The following is a 15,052-nucleotide window of genomic DNA, read 5'->3' as shown; positions in this document are numbered from 1 at the left end:
TAAATTAAAACATTACCACCAATCTTGATAAAGTACCTAATCAAATAAAAAATTCTTTTTTCTAGAGATTTATATTTTTTAAATTTTCATGTGTAATTTTGGGGTAAGTTTCCATATTTTAGAATTATGATAGTGTTAAAATTAACGTCTATTAATTTCCATATGTAGTTCTTCCATAAATCTATTTGTCAAAAAATCATTAATCAGACATATTTCTAAACTAGTGATTAAAATTCTCCAATTTAAGATTCGTTCATGATTTACTTGACATATTTTATTTTTGTTAATTAATTATTTTTATGGGCTTTGGGCGAATCTCACAAAAAGAATTACAATATGATTCTTTCATTCTTTCTTGATGTAAATTTGGACAGTATCGATGTAAATTTAATAAATACTTCTATAAATTAATGAATTGTTTTAAGTTTTTAACAATATAACAATAAATAAACAAATCCTTATGCATTCCCGGGTAAGGGCGTTACTTGCACGCGCCGCCAGCAAATCCGCCGCTCTTTCTTCAACTTTGTATTTACGGAACTCCCGAGTTGTAGCTGTCACCGACTACACCGCCTTTGCCAATGGATATAGATGGGATTGCGAATACCACTCTGTAATTCTTTAAATTTTGCTTTTCTATAATTGCTCTGATGGTGTTTGATACAATGTCAGTTAGTTAACTGCAGCTGTGAATTTTGAAGTCCCAGTTTACTTTTATAACTTATGATTGGGATAAAAATGTAATCTTGAACGTGGAGAAGTGCGTGGAAGTACTTGAGGATACTGCATTTTAGATAGTATGATGCAAATAGAATAGAAGTTCTTGATTTCTTGGTTGCTTTTATGATGAGAAACAGAGTGATCATCTGTTTCTCAGCTATAGAATTGCTTGCATTTACTTCATAGTTGTTTGATGTATGGAACCGATTATTTATACCATACACATTCTACTACAGCCGTCATCACCAGAGGCGGATATGTATGTGTGGAAATGGAAGCTCAGCGCGTTGTTACTAAATGATAAAGATCAAGAGATCATTTATCGTGATAAGAGAGATGAGTGTCACTTGGAACTAATATCCGGCCTTGCCAAACACATGGGGCTTTACTGGTAGGACATAGTACTTCATCACATTATTTTGTCGCTTTATTGTTGTTTCTAAAGGTCGAAAATGCTGTGAATATCATTGTCAGTCAACGATATGGGGAAGCGATTGTGGCCAGCAAGGTCCCTCTTCCCAACTATAGGCCTGATCTGGATGATATGCGGCCTCAGAGGGAGGTAAGAAAGTTCTCCAAGTTAAATCATGGGCTTTTGTTCGGTTCATATAATTGGCTCGTGTTACCTGCACTTTTATTGCTGTGAATTGCAATCTCCACCATTGCCTGACCCTCAAAATCATTTATGGTCTTTGTTGTTTGGACCTTCAGAATTACTCAAAACTTGTTTGTATAGCTACTTTCTGTCAGTTTCCAAAATATGCAGTGTAATACTTCATCTCTCGAAACCTTGTTTCTCATATACTTTTATATATCAGTGACAAAGATATGAGCTGGAACTTGTTTTATTCGTCAGTTGTTAGCAGATATGCATTGTATTCCTGACTAGATTCTTATTCAAAAAGTCTGATTAGTTCATCTTACCTGAATCTTGTGTTTACCTGGTCAGGTTGTCATCCCATTGAGCGTGCAAAGCAGGGTTGAGAGTTTGCTTCAGGAACATCTTGATAGAACAAGCTTAAACTCCAAAAAGGGCGGTCAGATTTCAAACGAAATGGAGTCCAGCAATCCAGTTGAAAATGCTGATACTGCTGAACATGCAGACCCATTTCTTGATGCTTCTGTCATGGAGAAGGTTTTGCAAAGACGGAGCTTGCGATTGCGTAATATGCAAAGAACTTGGCAGGTATGCATTTCATTTGAATGTTGATGAATTGTATGGTTGTGAACCAACTTATTCATTTTTTGGTGCAACATCACTCGAATTAACTAGGTTCACGAATTGCATTACTAACATGACCTTATTTCTGGCTAACACTTCAAAGACTTGCCCATAAAATATGTTTGACATCCTATAAGCTCCAGTTTTATTTTATAAGAAATAAGTGCTTGTAACAATTGAGCCAATCACCCTTTATGTCAAACTTATAGTAATGTTTTTTGCATCTCAAGTTCAGTTAATTATTTTCTCAACACAGGAATCATCTGAAGGAAGACGAATGCTGGATTTTAGGAAATCCCTCCCTGCATTTAGGGAGAAGGAAAGGCTCCTTCAAGAAATTGTGACGAATCAGGTTAAGTTCTTGATTCTTTGTGAATTTTATTAGTATCTGAAGAATTGTGATTAATGGGATTTTATTGTGGCTAGAAAGGGATTGATGGATTTTTGAAATCAAGAATAAGGGATTGACGGAATGTTGAAGATCGAGAATCGCAACTTGAACTTCAAGAATTATGATATTCATTGGTCAAGTTGTTTTAACTTTCTTAATTTATAATTACATGTGTCCGTTCCTAATTTTTCTTGTAAACAATAGGTTGTGGTGATTTCTGGAGAGACTGGTTGTGGTAAGACCACTCAACTCCCTCAATATATTTTGGAGGCAAATATAGAGTCTGGCAGGGGAGCGTTTTGTAACATAATCTGCACACAGCCCCGAAGAATATCAGCAATGACTGTTGCAGAAAGAGTTTCTGCTGAGCGGGGAGAACCTCTTGGTGAATCAGTAGGCTTGCTATCTGTTTCTTCTTAATTTAATTCTAGTTTCAGTTTAAGTGGTGTATCTACCTTCTGAGTTAAGTCACTGCTGAATGGATAATTTCCAGTTGTCACAGCTTCTTTTCTTTTAGTTTCTTTGTTTAAACTATATTTATAATTTTCATGATAGATTGGATATAAAGTGCGATTAGAGGGAACGAAAGGCAAGAATACACATTTGCTTTTCTGTACCACTGGAATTTTGCTCCGAAGGCTCTTGAGCGATAGAAACCTAGATGGTGTAACTCATATTTTTGTTGATGAAATTCATGAGCGAGGCATGAATGAAGGTGCGCCCTTATATGTACACAGATTTGGTCATCTGTTTTTATTACAGCTTATAAGTATTATATTCCTGACATGCTGCTCCATTTTCCAGATTTCTTGTTGATTGTCTTGAAGGATCTTCTTCCACGTCAACGGGATTTGAGATTAATCTTGATGAGTGCCACTCTGAATGCTGATCTATTTTCTAATTATTTCGGTGGAGCACCTATGATTCATATTCCGGTAAGTTCAAATAGGAGTTGCCTAAAACTTATGAGGTTGCGGTGTTAGATAATGCAATAGAGTCTTGTTTGGTACTTGGCCATGTCTTTGGATAGGAAATCAGCTTTGGGTTTAGTATTGTACTTAATCTGCAACGGTCGTGACGGATGTCTGTGTTTATACATTAATTACCCTTTGAAGAGCAAGTCTTATATGGGTGCAGGGCTTCACTTATCCCGTGAGAGTCTGTTTTCTGGAAGATATACTGGAAATGACGGGATATGAGATAACTTTATCCAACCAATTAGATGATCATGCCCAAGAGAAGCTTCGGAAGACACAAAGACAACTTGCACCACAGAAAAGAATAAATCAAATTACCACTCTTGCTGAGGTAGGATTCCTTTTTTTGAACTTTGCACCACGTAACAAATTCTGATTATCATACTGTATTCGTTATGCCTGCTCTATCACATAGGATTGCTCATGCTATGTGTTTTGTGGACAGGATGCTATGAGTAAAGCAAATTTTGAAAACTATAGCTCTAGAGTACAAGAGTCGTTATGGTACTGGATACCGGACTTTGTTGGGTTCAACCTCTTAAAGGCTGTACTGTGCCACATAACTCGCAAGGAACGCCTTGGGTCTGTGTTGGTATTTATGACCGGGTGGGAGGATATTAGTTGTTTGAAGAATCAATTAAAAGCTCACCCTCTCTTAGGTGATCCGAATAGGGTCCTGCTGCTTACATGCCATGGCTCAATGGAAACTTCTGAACAGGTAAATGGTTTTTGGATTATATTAACCCTCTTTCTTTTACTTATTCTTTCATTGCTTGAGTCTTATATGTTCATTAGCCTTCTGGAGTGAATACGGACAAAAGAGAATATAAAGTTCTAAAGATAATCTGTTCATTCCGATATTTAAAATCCTTGAGTTGATTTGTTCTGGAAGCAACATTTATTTTGATATGCTAAACTTGCTTTGCCCTGAGGGTATTTCTCTGTTTCTATTAAACATCCATGTTTTTATAATGTGCTTTATTACCATCTCCAACCTTTTTATCTTACAGAAACTCATATTTGAGAGGCCACCTCCCAACGTACGCAAAATAGTGCTTGCTACGAATATAGCTGAGGCAAGTATTACAATCAATGACATAGTTTTTGTCGTCGACTGTGGAAAAGCAAAGGAAACAACTTATGATGCTCTAAATAACACACCGTGTCTACTACCTTCATGGATATCCCAAGCTTCTGCTCGGCAAGTGAGTTAAAACATCCTTGTTTACTTCCAATATTGTTCATCGTTATTTTTTACTCCTTATTTAGCCAATAATGTTGCTCATGTCCATGTTTGGCTTGCAGAGAAGGGGTAGGGCTGGGCGTGTACAGCCAGGTGAGTGCTACCACCTGTATCCACGATGTTTGTATGATGCTTTTGCTGAATATCAACTCCCTGAACTTTTAAGAACTCCATTGAACTCTCTCTGCTTGCAAATTAAAAGCTTACAAGTTGAAAGTATTGGGGATTTTATCTCTGCTTCTCTTCAGCCACCTGAACCACTGGCTGTAAGGAAAACTACCTCTTCATTCTTGTAGATGTATAATGCTGAAAGTTGCAAGATATTGAGGCCTATATCTGACGAAATGTGTTTCAAGAATTGTATCAGAGAATAAGTAATATGTTAGGTTATAATGTTCTTGATTTTAAAACATTTGGTAAGAGAAAATTGAAGTGTGTATTTGTTAGTATATGTTTAAGTTATTGTGATGGATACAACATGATTTTCACCTGCCTTTTTACGGCCACCAAGGCACTGAAAGTCATGCTTCTCGATTCTCTCTAAACATTTCAGGTTCAAAATGCTGTTGATTATTTGAAGATGATTGGTGCTTTAGATGAAAATGAGAAGCTTACTCATCTTGGTATGTGAATGTTATGCTACTCATCTTGAAATGTAGCCTTTCCACTTTTTATTATCTGAATTTTATCTTGTGCAATCAGGAAAGTTCTTGTCTGTGCTTCCGGTGGATCCCAATCTGGGGAAAATGCTAATCATGGGTGCTATCTATTGCTGCATTGATCCTATACTGACAATTGTCGCTGGTCTCAGTGCCCGGGATCCTTTTCTTTTGCCTCGAGATAAAAATGATGTAAGTTAGCACATTCACGTGTTGTTAATGAATGTCGAATTGAAGGAAAGATTATTTTCACATTCAGTTGAAGCATCAGTGAATACTATAGTCATCATTATCCATTCTTACTGAACATCTCTATATCGAGAGGTTTACATGCTAATTCACATCTCTATCTGTGATTGCAGTCTGGATCGGCCAAGCTGAGATTCTCAGCAGAGGACTATAGTGATCATATAGCACTTGTTCGTGCATATGATGGATGGAAAAATGCTAAAAGAAAAGGATCAGCACGCAAGTATTGTGGGAGAAACTTCCTCTCCCGCCAAACTCTGCAAGCTATCCATTCTCTTCGTAAACAATTCACTAACATCTTGAAAGATGCTGGGTTGCTTGATACAGATGCACCAACTAATAACAGACTAAGTCACAATCATTCGTTGGTTTGTGGTGTAATATGTTCTGGCTTATTTCCTGGCATCGTGTCTGTAGTGGTGAGTTCTACACTTCTTCTACTTGTAATTCTTTTCGGTCTCAAGCGAATAAACTCAACACGGATGACACGTTGTCTTTTTCTTTATTGACAGCCTCAGAACGGTACAATGTCTTTCAAAACAATGGTTGATGGGCCGGTCTTTCTCAATGCGGTATGTTGTGAAGCTTATTCAGCTATCCACTAGATCCATTATCCTTTCTCGAACACGATGGACTGCATCAAACAGTCGATCACTCATCACTAGTAAATTGGAAAATCGAACTGTTCAAACTCCCCGGCCCATATTCTCACAAGATTTTCCATCCCTTGAAGTATGTGTAGAATTAGATTTACTGATCTGTTTATGACAATCTTGTTTAATTCATTTGTTCCAGAATTCTGTGAATGCACGAGATGATACGATACAATACCCATGGTTGGTATTTGGTGAGAAGGTCAAAGTCCATAACGTTTTCATACGCGATTCAACTGGAGTATCTGATTCTATTCTTCTCCTGTTCGGTGGTAAACTGGAGTGCGGTGCTACGGTAATTTGCTTTATCAGAAAATGTTATACGGAAATCTCAAATCTTCGATGTATGTTTGTGTTGAATCTTCTGTTTTTTCAGGGAGGACATCTGCAAATGTTGGAAGGATACATCGAATTCTTCATGTGCCCGAGCTTAGCAGAGTGCTATCTGAAACTCAAGGAGGAGGCAGATAAACTATTAGTACAGAAGGTAATATTCTCATCTCATCTGTGTTTCTTTCCATCATCGAAAATTTTTGTTCACTTTTATTCTCTGTCAAATCTTAACATACAAGTGACATAAACTATTGTCGTGTGTTATCAAGTTTGTGTCGCTAACGAATCCGTGTCATGTGCGGGTTTGAATGTAGTATGTTGGGTTCGTGCTCGGGTTGAGGGTTTGGCCTTAACGGGTCACATCGATATCAGGTCGACCCGGTAACAACCAACCCGCACGATTTGCCAGCCTTAATTCCTCTATGCCCATCCCGAGAATTAATCTATTGGCCTTTATTGTCGTTTCTAACAAGACACACTCTCGTCTCGTGCGCTTTTAGTTGCCTAACTCTCGCATCCGATTCTTGAAAAATGCAGCTCGAACATCCCAGCATGGACATCCACAAGGAAGGCAAGTACCTAATGCTTGCCATCCAGGAGCTATTGTCGGGCGACCAGTGTGAAGGGAGGTTCGTCTTTGGTCGTTACAGCAAGAAACCCACCGAATCCCACCACAAAGAGAGGTACACGGGCTTGCTTCAGACACTGATGATGGGAGACGGCCCATTATCTCCCAAGTACAAAACCAAGCATATCAAAACAAAAGAATACCGGGCGCTGGCCGAGTTCAAGGCCAATGCAGTTAGTAGGGAAACCGAAGAAAAACAAGCACTATCGGAGAAAGATGGTGACGTATTGGCATGGTTAACCCGAACATCCGAGAATAGTCATGTCAAAGATTTCAATTCTCCGCTTGATGTCACGGACATAAAAGCGCATTCCACGTTAAGGAAGTAAGTTCATCTCGATCTCGGAGGTAGCGTACTGCGTATATGATAGTCCCGGCTTCTCGTTGTAAATAACGTTCTCGTAAAGCTCGGGCCGTGAGCAGCCGTTAGATATGTATATGCAGATCTTGGCAATTAGATCTTTTGGAAAGGTTAGATGCTGAGTTTTGAAAAATAGTAGTAACATATTGGAATGGATAGAATTGAAAAAATAGGTAGAAATGAGGGATAAAGTAGTCTAATATTAGTTGGAGAGGAAACTTCGTACCAATCAAACTGCGTTCCTAGTCTGATAAAGTAGCGTTTGGGAGTGTAGTTTAATTTAGTTTTTATTGCATAGTAATGATTAATTGAGTTAATATATTTTCTGATACTTTTTTCTTTTGAGGATATTTAATTTTGGACCATAATTAAATTAATTTACACCCCTTTACAACCTAAAAGTCGAGCTTAAAAAAGTTATACACCCTCATCATATAATTTGGAACAATCAACCACTATTAATAATCAATGATTAACTTAAAATAGAAAAAAAAAATCATAATATGATTATAACTTCTAACTTCTAAGAGAAATTGCAGTAGAAATAGAATGACTAAACCTATGAATGGGAAATGAATAATTATGCACAATTAATGTAGTGGAAATAGTATTTTTAATAAATGATCCCTAGAAATTAAAATTAAATTTATCATCTATTCAATCATATCAAGCGCCCATTTAATTGAAATAAATCATATTCCTAGAGAATATAATTCTTCAAAGAAATTGATAATGAGACATGAATGAAACACTACCAAGTAAATTAAATAGATATGGAGCCAACTTCTATTGAGTAATGTAACTGAGTAAATAAATTAACTCAGATTCTTATTCAATTTGCATGATTAAGTTTGTAACTAAAATTATGATCAATACCAAGTCGATGTAAAATAAGAGACGTTAATTTCAACGTAATGTAATACGATACTACAACAACCAATTATAGTCCAATTAAGATAACTCTAGCGGTCAATCTACTGTTGACAAGTGTTCGCCAATATGGACAAGTGATCGTTAAAGCTCGGAAATTGATCGGTACTCTCTTACTAAAGCCCGATTTTTCCTGAGCACGACAAGTATGGCTCGCCACCGCCATCCGACGCAGCCGTTTCAGTATCATATATGTCCAAAACAAATAAAAAGAGTGGTGTAGTTAATTAATCAAGAATCAAGAAATAAAAATAAATAAGCCATTGCATATATTTCTTACTTGTATTGTAATAGTGTTTTTTTACACGTATTGTAAACTGTAATATACAATTTACAGCCTATGTGCAGACTATATAAAGATTGGAAAAAATGGATTAAGCAGCATAAACAAACATGATAAATTACAATAACAGATAACAAAAAATATGAACAAGAAAATAAATTGATCACATATAAATATCTAACTAGTGGCAGTTCTCTGTGGAAGATCAAAAATGGGATTCATCTCTGTTTCTGAATCTCCTTGCAAATATCCAAATTTCTCCGCTGCTCTGGCGATCTGAATATCGTTTGGCTTACAATGCTGTACGAACGCTTTCACGACGAAACGAGGAACCAGTCCTGATACCACGATGCCAAGCAAGCACACCCAGAATAGCTTCGTCTTCGCGATCATGAAGAAGGCCCTGCATAAATATTCGTATACGGATCAGTTCTACCTCCTTTCAAGAGATTTAATGCATTCATGCGACCGCGTAACTTATGGTAAGGTACTATTTATGGTATGGAGTTGATCTCTTTCTACTTCACATTTTCGATATGGGACATCTCACATGTGAATATCTTAACACGTCACCTTCCATGGCACATTCAGCTCGAGCATGAGGTCTGCTCCGACACCATGTATTGGCTCGCTAGCTATTCAACGTGGTCTCTTTTAAGTAAAAAAGACCACTTTGAATACCTAGTGAGCCAATACATGGTATTAGAGCACACCCCGTGCTCGATCTAAATGCACCTCGAAGGTAATGTGGCACCGGAGGAGGCGTGTTAGAGATATTCACATGTGAGTTGTCCCATGTTTGAAAAAAAATTCATACATTGAAGAAAGTTCCTATTTTGGCATGTGGCCAAGAATCACATGCGAGACAATTCATATGTAAATATCTCAACAAAAACTCCGTACATTGTAAAAAGTTCCTATTTTGGCTAGCGGCCAAGAATCCGATATCGAAAAGCTAAATCAGTTCGCCATACTCTTGAATGGAATACACCAAGAATTTTGTATTAGTTTGACTTTTTTCGTATGTGTGAACTTTCCATAACTGGATTCTAGGTCGCGGGCAAAAAATTGAAACTTTCAGCAAAGTTCGAGATTTTCGAAAAATTAAACAAAAGTCCAGATCATTATTGGAGAAAGGCTATAAGTTCGAGTCATAAACCATACTTAGCCCAATAGCTTAGATGCATGAATAATACGTAGGCTATAAAGTTCGAGTCATATTTTGCCATTTTGGGTCGTCTATGAAAATTATCCACCTTCTATTTTTGGTAAGTTCCAACCACTTTTTCTCTCGATCTATCTCCTATTTACCAATTTTCATTAAAACGTATCGTCCACCACCAAGACTATCGACTATTGATAGTGGACGGAGGGAGTAGTATTTAAACAAGCCAATGTGGAATATGTTGTGGTCATGAATACAACAAGTAGGTAGAGAAGCTTTACCAGTAACCATGCAGGAAAGGCAAGGCATCGATGACCATGACGCAGATGAAAGTCGCGAGTATAGACCCCCAGATGGCAATGTGAGTGATCGTGTACCATCTGATCACGTCCATGGCCAGATGTACATTAACCAGAATCACGACTGCGAGTATCCAAAGGTCTCCCAAGGCGGAAATACCAACGGTGCTATTCCAATAAGCAAAGAGAGGTATGAAGAAAACAGCTATGCTTTGCCACAATGTGTCTAATATTGTGAACCAGAATAAGTTCCCGTTGTAGCTCTCTCCCCTCTGTCCAGCACCATAGAGTTGAGGATACTTGAGGAGAGTACTTCTACCTAAGTCCTTGTCGAGAATTCCCACGACTATTGTTGGCAACGACGTGTATATTACTGAATACAGCACAGAGCTCCAATCGGTGATTGCAGTTGTCAGGGTGAATCCAGTGAAGAGAACATACCTGGAGAGAAACTCGAACTATCAGCGAAATGCCTAAATTCGTGGCTCGTGTTAAGGTTCAAAAAGTGTAGCTTTTTTCACTTACCAGAACAAAACAAAAACAAGAACGACATTCCTATAGAAATTGTACAGTATCATGTAGCTGATCCTTTGATAATTCCAGTGTCCGTGTATTAACAATAGCGGGACCAGAAATCTGAACTGTCCCATCGAGAAATCGGATGCCATGACGGCTTGCCTTCCCTCTTGGCCGCTGATTCCAATGCCCACATCAGCCTTTTGAATCATGGAAACGTCATTCGCTCCTGTTATAGTCAAAAGCTTAGTTTCATTTGATCGATAACCAGATTATGTCATTTGTTTCTTTCTTGACACGGGTATAAAGATGCTTACCATCACCAATGGCGAGGGTCATGTCATCTGTTCTATTCTTTATGAGGGCTACTATACCGGCTTTCTGCAGAGGAGCCACACGGCAACACAATACTGCAGTACATTTGCTAGATAACTCGAAAAGCTGCAAAAAGATCAAATATAGAAATTAAATAACCTTTATATATGATTATATAATATGTGAATGGACGCTTCTCATCTCCATGTGAAAGTTACCTTTTCCTCGAGTTCAGTCTCTAAAATGTACACAAGGCTCGTTCCATCGATAATTAAGGCAAGTTGACTCGTTCCAGCTCCATGGCCTGCGTCATTGGAATTGGAGACATTCGAGAGCTTCTTATAGAGTTGCAAAGCATCATCCAAGCTCTTCCTACACGAGTCCTTAGATTTGTTGTTTATCACTATCTGTGTCATCTTACTCGTGAGTAGCTTAGACGAGTAGCCAATTGAGATGGCTGTTTCTTGCTTGTCACCAGTTAGAACCCAGACCTTGATACCGGCCGTTCTTAAAGACTCAATTGCTTCTGGCACGCCCTGCTGCAGTTTATCCTCGATCCCAGATGCACCTAATAGTCTAAGATTGTTCTCCACGTTGTTGGCAACTTTACGAAGTAAATTTGCTCTGCCCATCAAGGCCGTGCTTGCTGAATCATAAGACGACTGCCATTCCTCGAATTCAGATGTGCTCATTTCCCGCATCCCAATGACAAGTGTTCGCAATCCCTTTGATGAGTAAGCATGAAGATGACTCTCAGTCGCTTTTACCATGTTCAAGTTCAAGGACTTATCTATCACTTGGAACATTGTTGTGTCAGCTCCTTTTACGAAAACCTTCACTGTCTGATCCGGGCATCCTATGATAACCGACATCCTCTTCCGATCACTATCAAACTCGTGCAAACCCAAGACGTTGAACCTGTGCTGCCAATAAGGATATCATACGAAGGTAAATACCAACAGGACCGATTTTTCAATTGACAGAAATGAAAAGGAAAAACGAAAAACATCACAGATTAAAGTTGCCATTTAGTTAACAGTAACTCGAGACCCTGAAAATATATAAACCAAAAGCTTTCGATCTATATACCAAATTGAGGTTCTTTTAATTTTATTAGCAGATACATGCTAACAAACCTCAGCCTTTATTTTGTTTGATATTTGATAATATAAAAGGTTTCCAATATACGAAAAATATCCGCTTGAAAGATGGTATCATGGACCATAATCAAAAGAAGTGAGTTCAGAAAGCCACTTTATGTTACCTTTGCCTTTCGCCTTGGATGTCAATTGCTATGTGGCCAGAAGAGCGTTCAACGAGCATAAATCCGTACGAGGCAGCAGCGTAGACCAATGCTTGTTCATCAGGAGACTCCCCCTGATATTCTATCAATTTCACAGCAGGATCGGATGTCTCAACAGTGAGAGGCACAATGGTGTTGCAAGCAGCCAATGCCACGAGGAAATCACAAAGATGTCTGCCTTCGTCTGTATGTTTCATTTTTGACAAGTGGAGAAGGTCTTGATCAACTTTCACCGTCATCTTTGGCCTCAAAACTATTCCGTCAACTGGCACCAAATAAGAAAGAAAATCAAAATGGTGAGCATGAAAACAATTTGACATGCTATTGATGCAACAGAAATCTCAGTTTACCTTGAACAGAGTATCCGGTTTCCCCATCTTCAGTACTGATGGCCTTCCCGTTGTCATAATCTACTCCTCCAATGCTTGCACATTGAAATTCCATCTTGTTCTCAGTCAGAGTGCCGGTTTTGTCAGAGAAAACATATTTTATCTGCCCCAAATCCTCATTTATGTTCAATGCCCTGCACTGGAATCTCGAATTGGTGGATTTGTCGAACATCCTGTCATCTCGGATCATAAAAAAAGCCTGGCCAATACGAACAAGCTCCACGGATATGTACAACGATATGGGAATCATAATTTGGAAAACAATCACAGACATGAGGAACACAAAGAATATCTCCATTCCCCAGCCATAATATTCGTATTTCTTAACTTCAGGCTCCGAGTAGTCGTATTTCCTGTAAAACTGCATCAGATACAACTCCTCCCGGTGGCGTCTCAACCAAACACCGTGACAAATGGAGACCACGGTACATAACGTCACAAGAAAAAGCGACAGGATGATGATCTCCTTGTTCATGTGCTTCTCAAGACGGCTTCTCTTGGACGGAGCTCCTGCGTTGTTAAGCATCGCCTTCGTCTCCTTCCCAGCATAAACCACAACACCAATCACCCAATCCGTGTTCTTCAGCTCACAGCCACGTAAGATTATATTAGACGGCCCAAGAGAAATACGCTTTCCATCAATTTCCATATTTGCCTGAAAACCATATATATTCCTATTCGGCTTCTCACACTTGATCAGTAGCCCACCTATCTCCCCCCACAATGAGGCTTTCGCCTGAGTCTCCTGCTTCGCATAACGCGTCTTCAAATTCGACTCCCCATCCAAATTCGTCGTCTGCACATACGACACGCCAGTAGCATCACTAGTCGAGAGCAACACCATGTCACAAGGGAGAGTCTGATTCCCAGAGATCTTAACAACCTCCCCAACACAAATGTCCTTCCATTTCTTATCCCCAAACTCTCCATTCACCAACACTGACGCCACCCGGTTATTCTCAATCCTATCCGACCTATGGCGCCTGAAGTCCTCATACGCGTCCTTAACAGCCGTCACAAACAGCACCATCGCCAAAGGCAAAATGGAAGCTCCCCGGCCGAAAACAGCCAGCTGGGGAAGCTGGTTGAGAATGGCAATCACAAGAAAGTATATGTAAGCTATCCTATGAAACTGCTCAAACAAATTCCTTGGCAAGAAGGTGAGGAAACTGTATTTCGAAGTCCTAATCGAATTCCCAGCAAACTTAAACCTCTTCTCATTAGTCCTCACAGGATCATTCACATACACTAACCTAGCATCCTCATCCTTGATCTCCTTATAAGATGAACCAAACCCCCCAGAGCTAGCCCCCCTAGAGCCATACCTAACCGGGTTCGAACCCGAGCTACCATACCTAACAACAGGATCCACAACCACATCATTCACCTCCCTAAAGCTCACCTCCTTAATTGAATAACTGCTAGAGGACTTTGACTGAATCGATTGAGAAGAAGGGTTCCTCACAAAATCACCACTCATTTCAATCTGGGATTCTGAATAAGGCTTGGAAGAAACAGGAATTGAAGCATCAATAGAAGCATTCACAGGAGTGTAAGGGAGCTCTTCTTTACCCGGTGTTCTTGGAGAAGGAATCAGCAAAGGCCGCTGCTGGTGTGAGCCCTTCATCATCTCAGATTCTCAGCATCCTTCAAAGTGTAAAATTCCCGAATTCAAGGAAACCAGAATTCACAGCTCAAGCAAGGAATCAGCTTCACAATCTAGTAAAGAATGGATTTTTATTAAACAATAGAGAAATTGGGGGCGAGAAGATATGTAAATGATGAAGATAAAGCTAAAAGCTTAAAGCTATAGCATTGATTGAAAATGGGGGCAGTGAGCCCTTCAAAGTGCAAAATTCCCAAATTCAAGGAAACCGGAATTCACAGCTCAAGCAAGAAATCAGCTTCAAAATCTAGTAAAGATCGGATTTTTATGAAACAATGGAGAAATTGGGGGCGAGGAGATATGTAAATGATTAAGATAAAGCTAAAATGCTTAAAGCTATAGCATTGATAGAAAATGGGGGCAGTGAAATACACTTGTTACGACAAAGAAAGCAGCAGTTGCAATATTAGATTTTTCAACAGGACGGTGTGATTGAAAACCAAAGCATTTATATGTGTGGGAAAAGTTTAAAAGTCAAACACAATATTATTTAAAAGAAAAAGAAAAAGGAAGACTGCAAGAAGATGGGAATGGGGAAAAGAATGAAGTGAAAGAAGCAGAGTCGAAATGGGTGGAGAGGTGGCAGTTGTTGAATTTTGTAAATGGAAAATTAAAATGGAAAATTTTGAGTTTAATTAGTTTGGGAATTGACGGCTAAAAAATTCGTTGTTGGAAGAATCTTCAGCTGTTGTTTTTTGAATGGAATTATTTGCTCTGCTTGGCTTGGACTGCTTCTAGAAGCTGCAGATA

The 15,052-nt window shown here is 38.9% G+C and overlaps 2 protein-coding genes across 4 annotated transcripts; one reads left to right on the top strand and one right to left on the bottom strand.

The window, feature by feature from the left end:
- Positions 1–457: 457 nt before the first annotated feature.
- On the top strand, positions 458–7,786 carry LOC125210882 (DExH-box ATP-dependent RNA helicase DExH3-like). 2 transcript variants are annotated; one of them, XM_048110501.1, is made up of 19 exons: positions 458–613; positions 957–1,111; positions 1,195–1,282; positions 1,670–1,906; positions 2,199–2,294; positions 2,538–2,726; positions 2,889–3,048; positions 3,138–3,268; positions 3,471–3,641; positions 3,756–4,028; positions 4,321–4,515; positions 4,616–4,819; positions 5,107–5,176; positions 5,256–5,404; positions 5,575–5,880; positions 5,974–6,033; positions 6,257–6,409; positions 6,491–6,601; positions 6,985–7,786. In XM_048110501.1, exons 1-19 carry the CDS (start codon positions 461–463, stop codon positions 7,402–7,404), a joined length of 3,321 nt encoding a protein of 1,106 aa, XP_047966458.1. In that variant the 5' UTR covers positions 458–460; the 3' UTR covers positions 7,405–7,786. The 2 variants fall into 2 exon arrangements, with proteins under 2 accessions (XP_047966458.1, XP_047966459.1); XM_048110502.1 differs by lacking the exons at positions 458–613; positions 957–1,111; positions 1,195–1,282 and having other exon boundaries at positions 1,828–1,906; positions 2,212–2,294.
- An 826-nt stretch (positions 7,787–8,612) lies between these two features.
- LOC125213783 (phospholipid-transporting ATPase 1-like) lies at positions 8,613–14,729 on the bottom strand. Of its 2 annotated transcripts, XM_048114519.1 has the most exons (8): positions 14,675–14,692; positions 12,598–14,355; positions 12,209–12,512; positions 11,163–11,862; positions 10,947–11,070; positions 10,639–10,858; positions 10,096–10,554; positions 8,613–9,052 (listed from the first exon to the last, which is right to left on the bottom strand). In XM_048114519.1, exons 2-8 carry the CDS (start codon positions 14,264–14,266, stop codon positions 8,827–8,829), a joined length of 3,702 nt encoding a protein of 1,233 aa, XP_047970476.1. In that variant the 5' UTR covers positions 14,267–14,355; positions 14,675–14,692; the 3' UTR covers positions 8,613–8,826. The 2 variants fall into 2 exon arrangements, with proteins under 2 accessions (XP_047970476.1, XP_047970475.1); XM_048114518.1 differs by having other exon boundaries at positions 12,598–14,729.
- Positions 14,730–15,052: the final 323 nt, after the last annotated feature.

This window comes from Salvia hispanica, chromosome 3 (genome assembly GCF_023119035.1).
Source record: "Salvia hispanica cultivar TCC Black 2014 chromosome 3, UniMelb_Shisp_WGS_1.0, whole genome shotgun sequence".
Taxonomy (NCBI): domain Eukaryota; kingdom Viridiplantae; phylum Streptophyta; class Magnoliopsida; order Lamiales; family Lamiaceae; genus Salvia; species Salvia hispanica.
The sequence above is the reverse complement of the archived record's forward strand: the minus strand, read 5'-3'. Positions and strand labels throughout refer to the sequence as shown.

Bases quoted from the DNA above. Each gene is read 5' to 3' on its own strand.
- LOC125210882 (XM_048110501.1), top strand. From the start codon at position 461: ATGCATTCCCGGGTAAGGGCGTTACTTGCACGCGCCGCCAGCAAATCC. The intron at 3,049-3,137 runs GTGCGCCCTTAT...TCCATTTTCCAG, and splicing joins TGAGCGAGGCATGAATGAAG to ATTTCTTGTTGATTGTCTTG. The intron at 4,516-4,615 runs GTGAGTTAAAAC...TTTGGCTTGCAG, and splicing joins CCCAAGCTTCTGCTCGGCAA to AGAAGGGGTAGGGCTGGGCG.
- LOC125213783 (XM_048114518.1), bottom strand. From the start codon at position 14,266: ATGATGAAGGGCTCACACCAGCAGCGGCCTTTGCTGATTCCTTCTCCA. The intron at 11,071-11,162 runs GTAACTTTCACA...ATCTTTTTGCAG, and splicing joins AGACTGAACTCGAGGAAAAG to CTTTTCGAGTTATCTAGCAA. The intron at 9,053-10,095 runs GTAAAGCTTCTC...ATATTTATGCAG, and splicing joins CCTTTCCTGCATGGTTACTG to GGCCTTCTTCATGATCGCGA.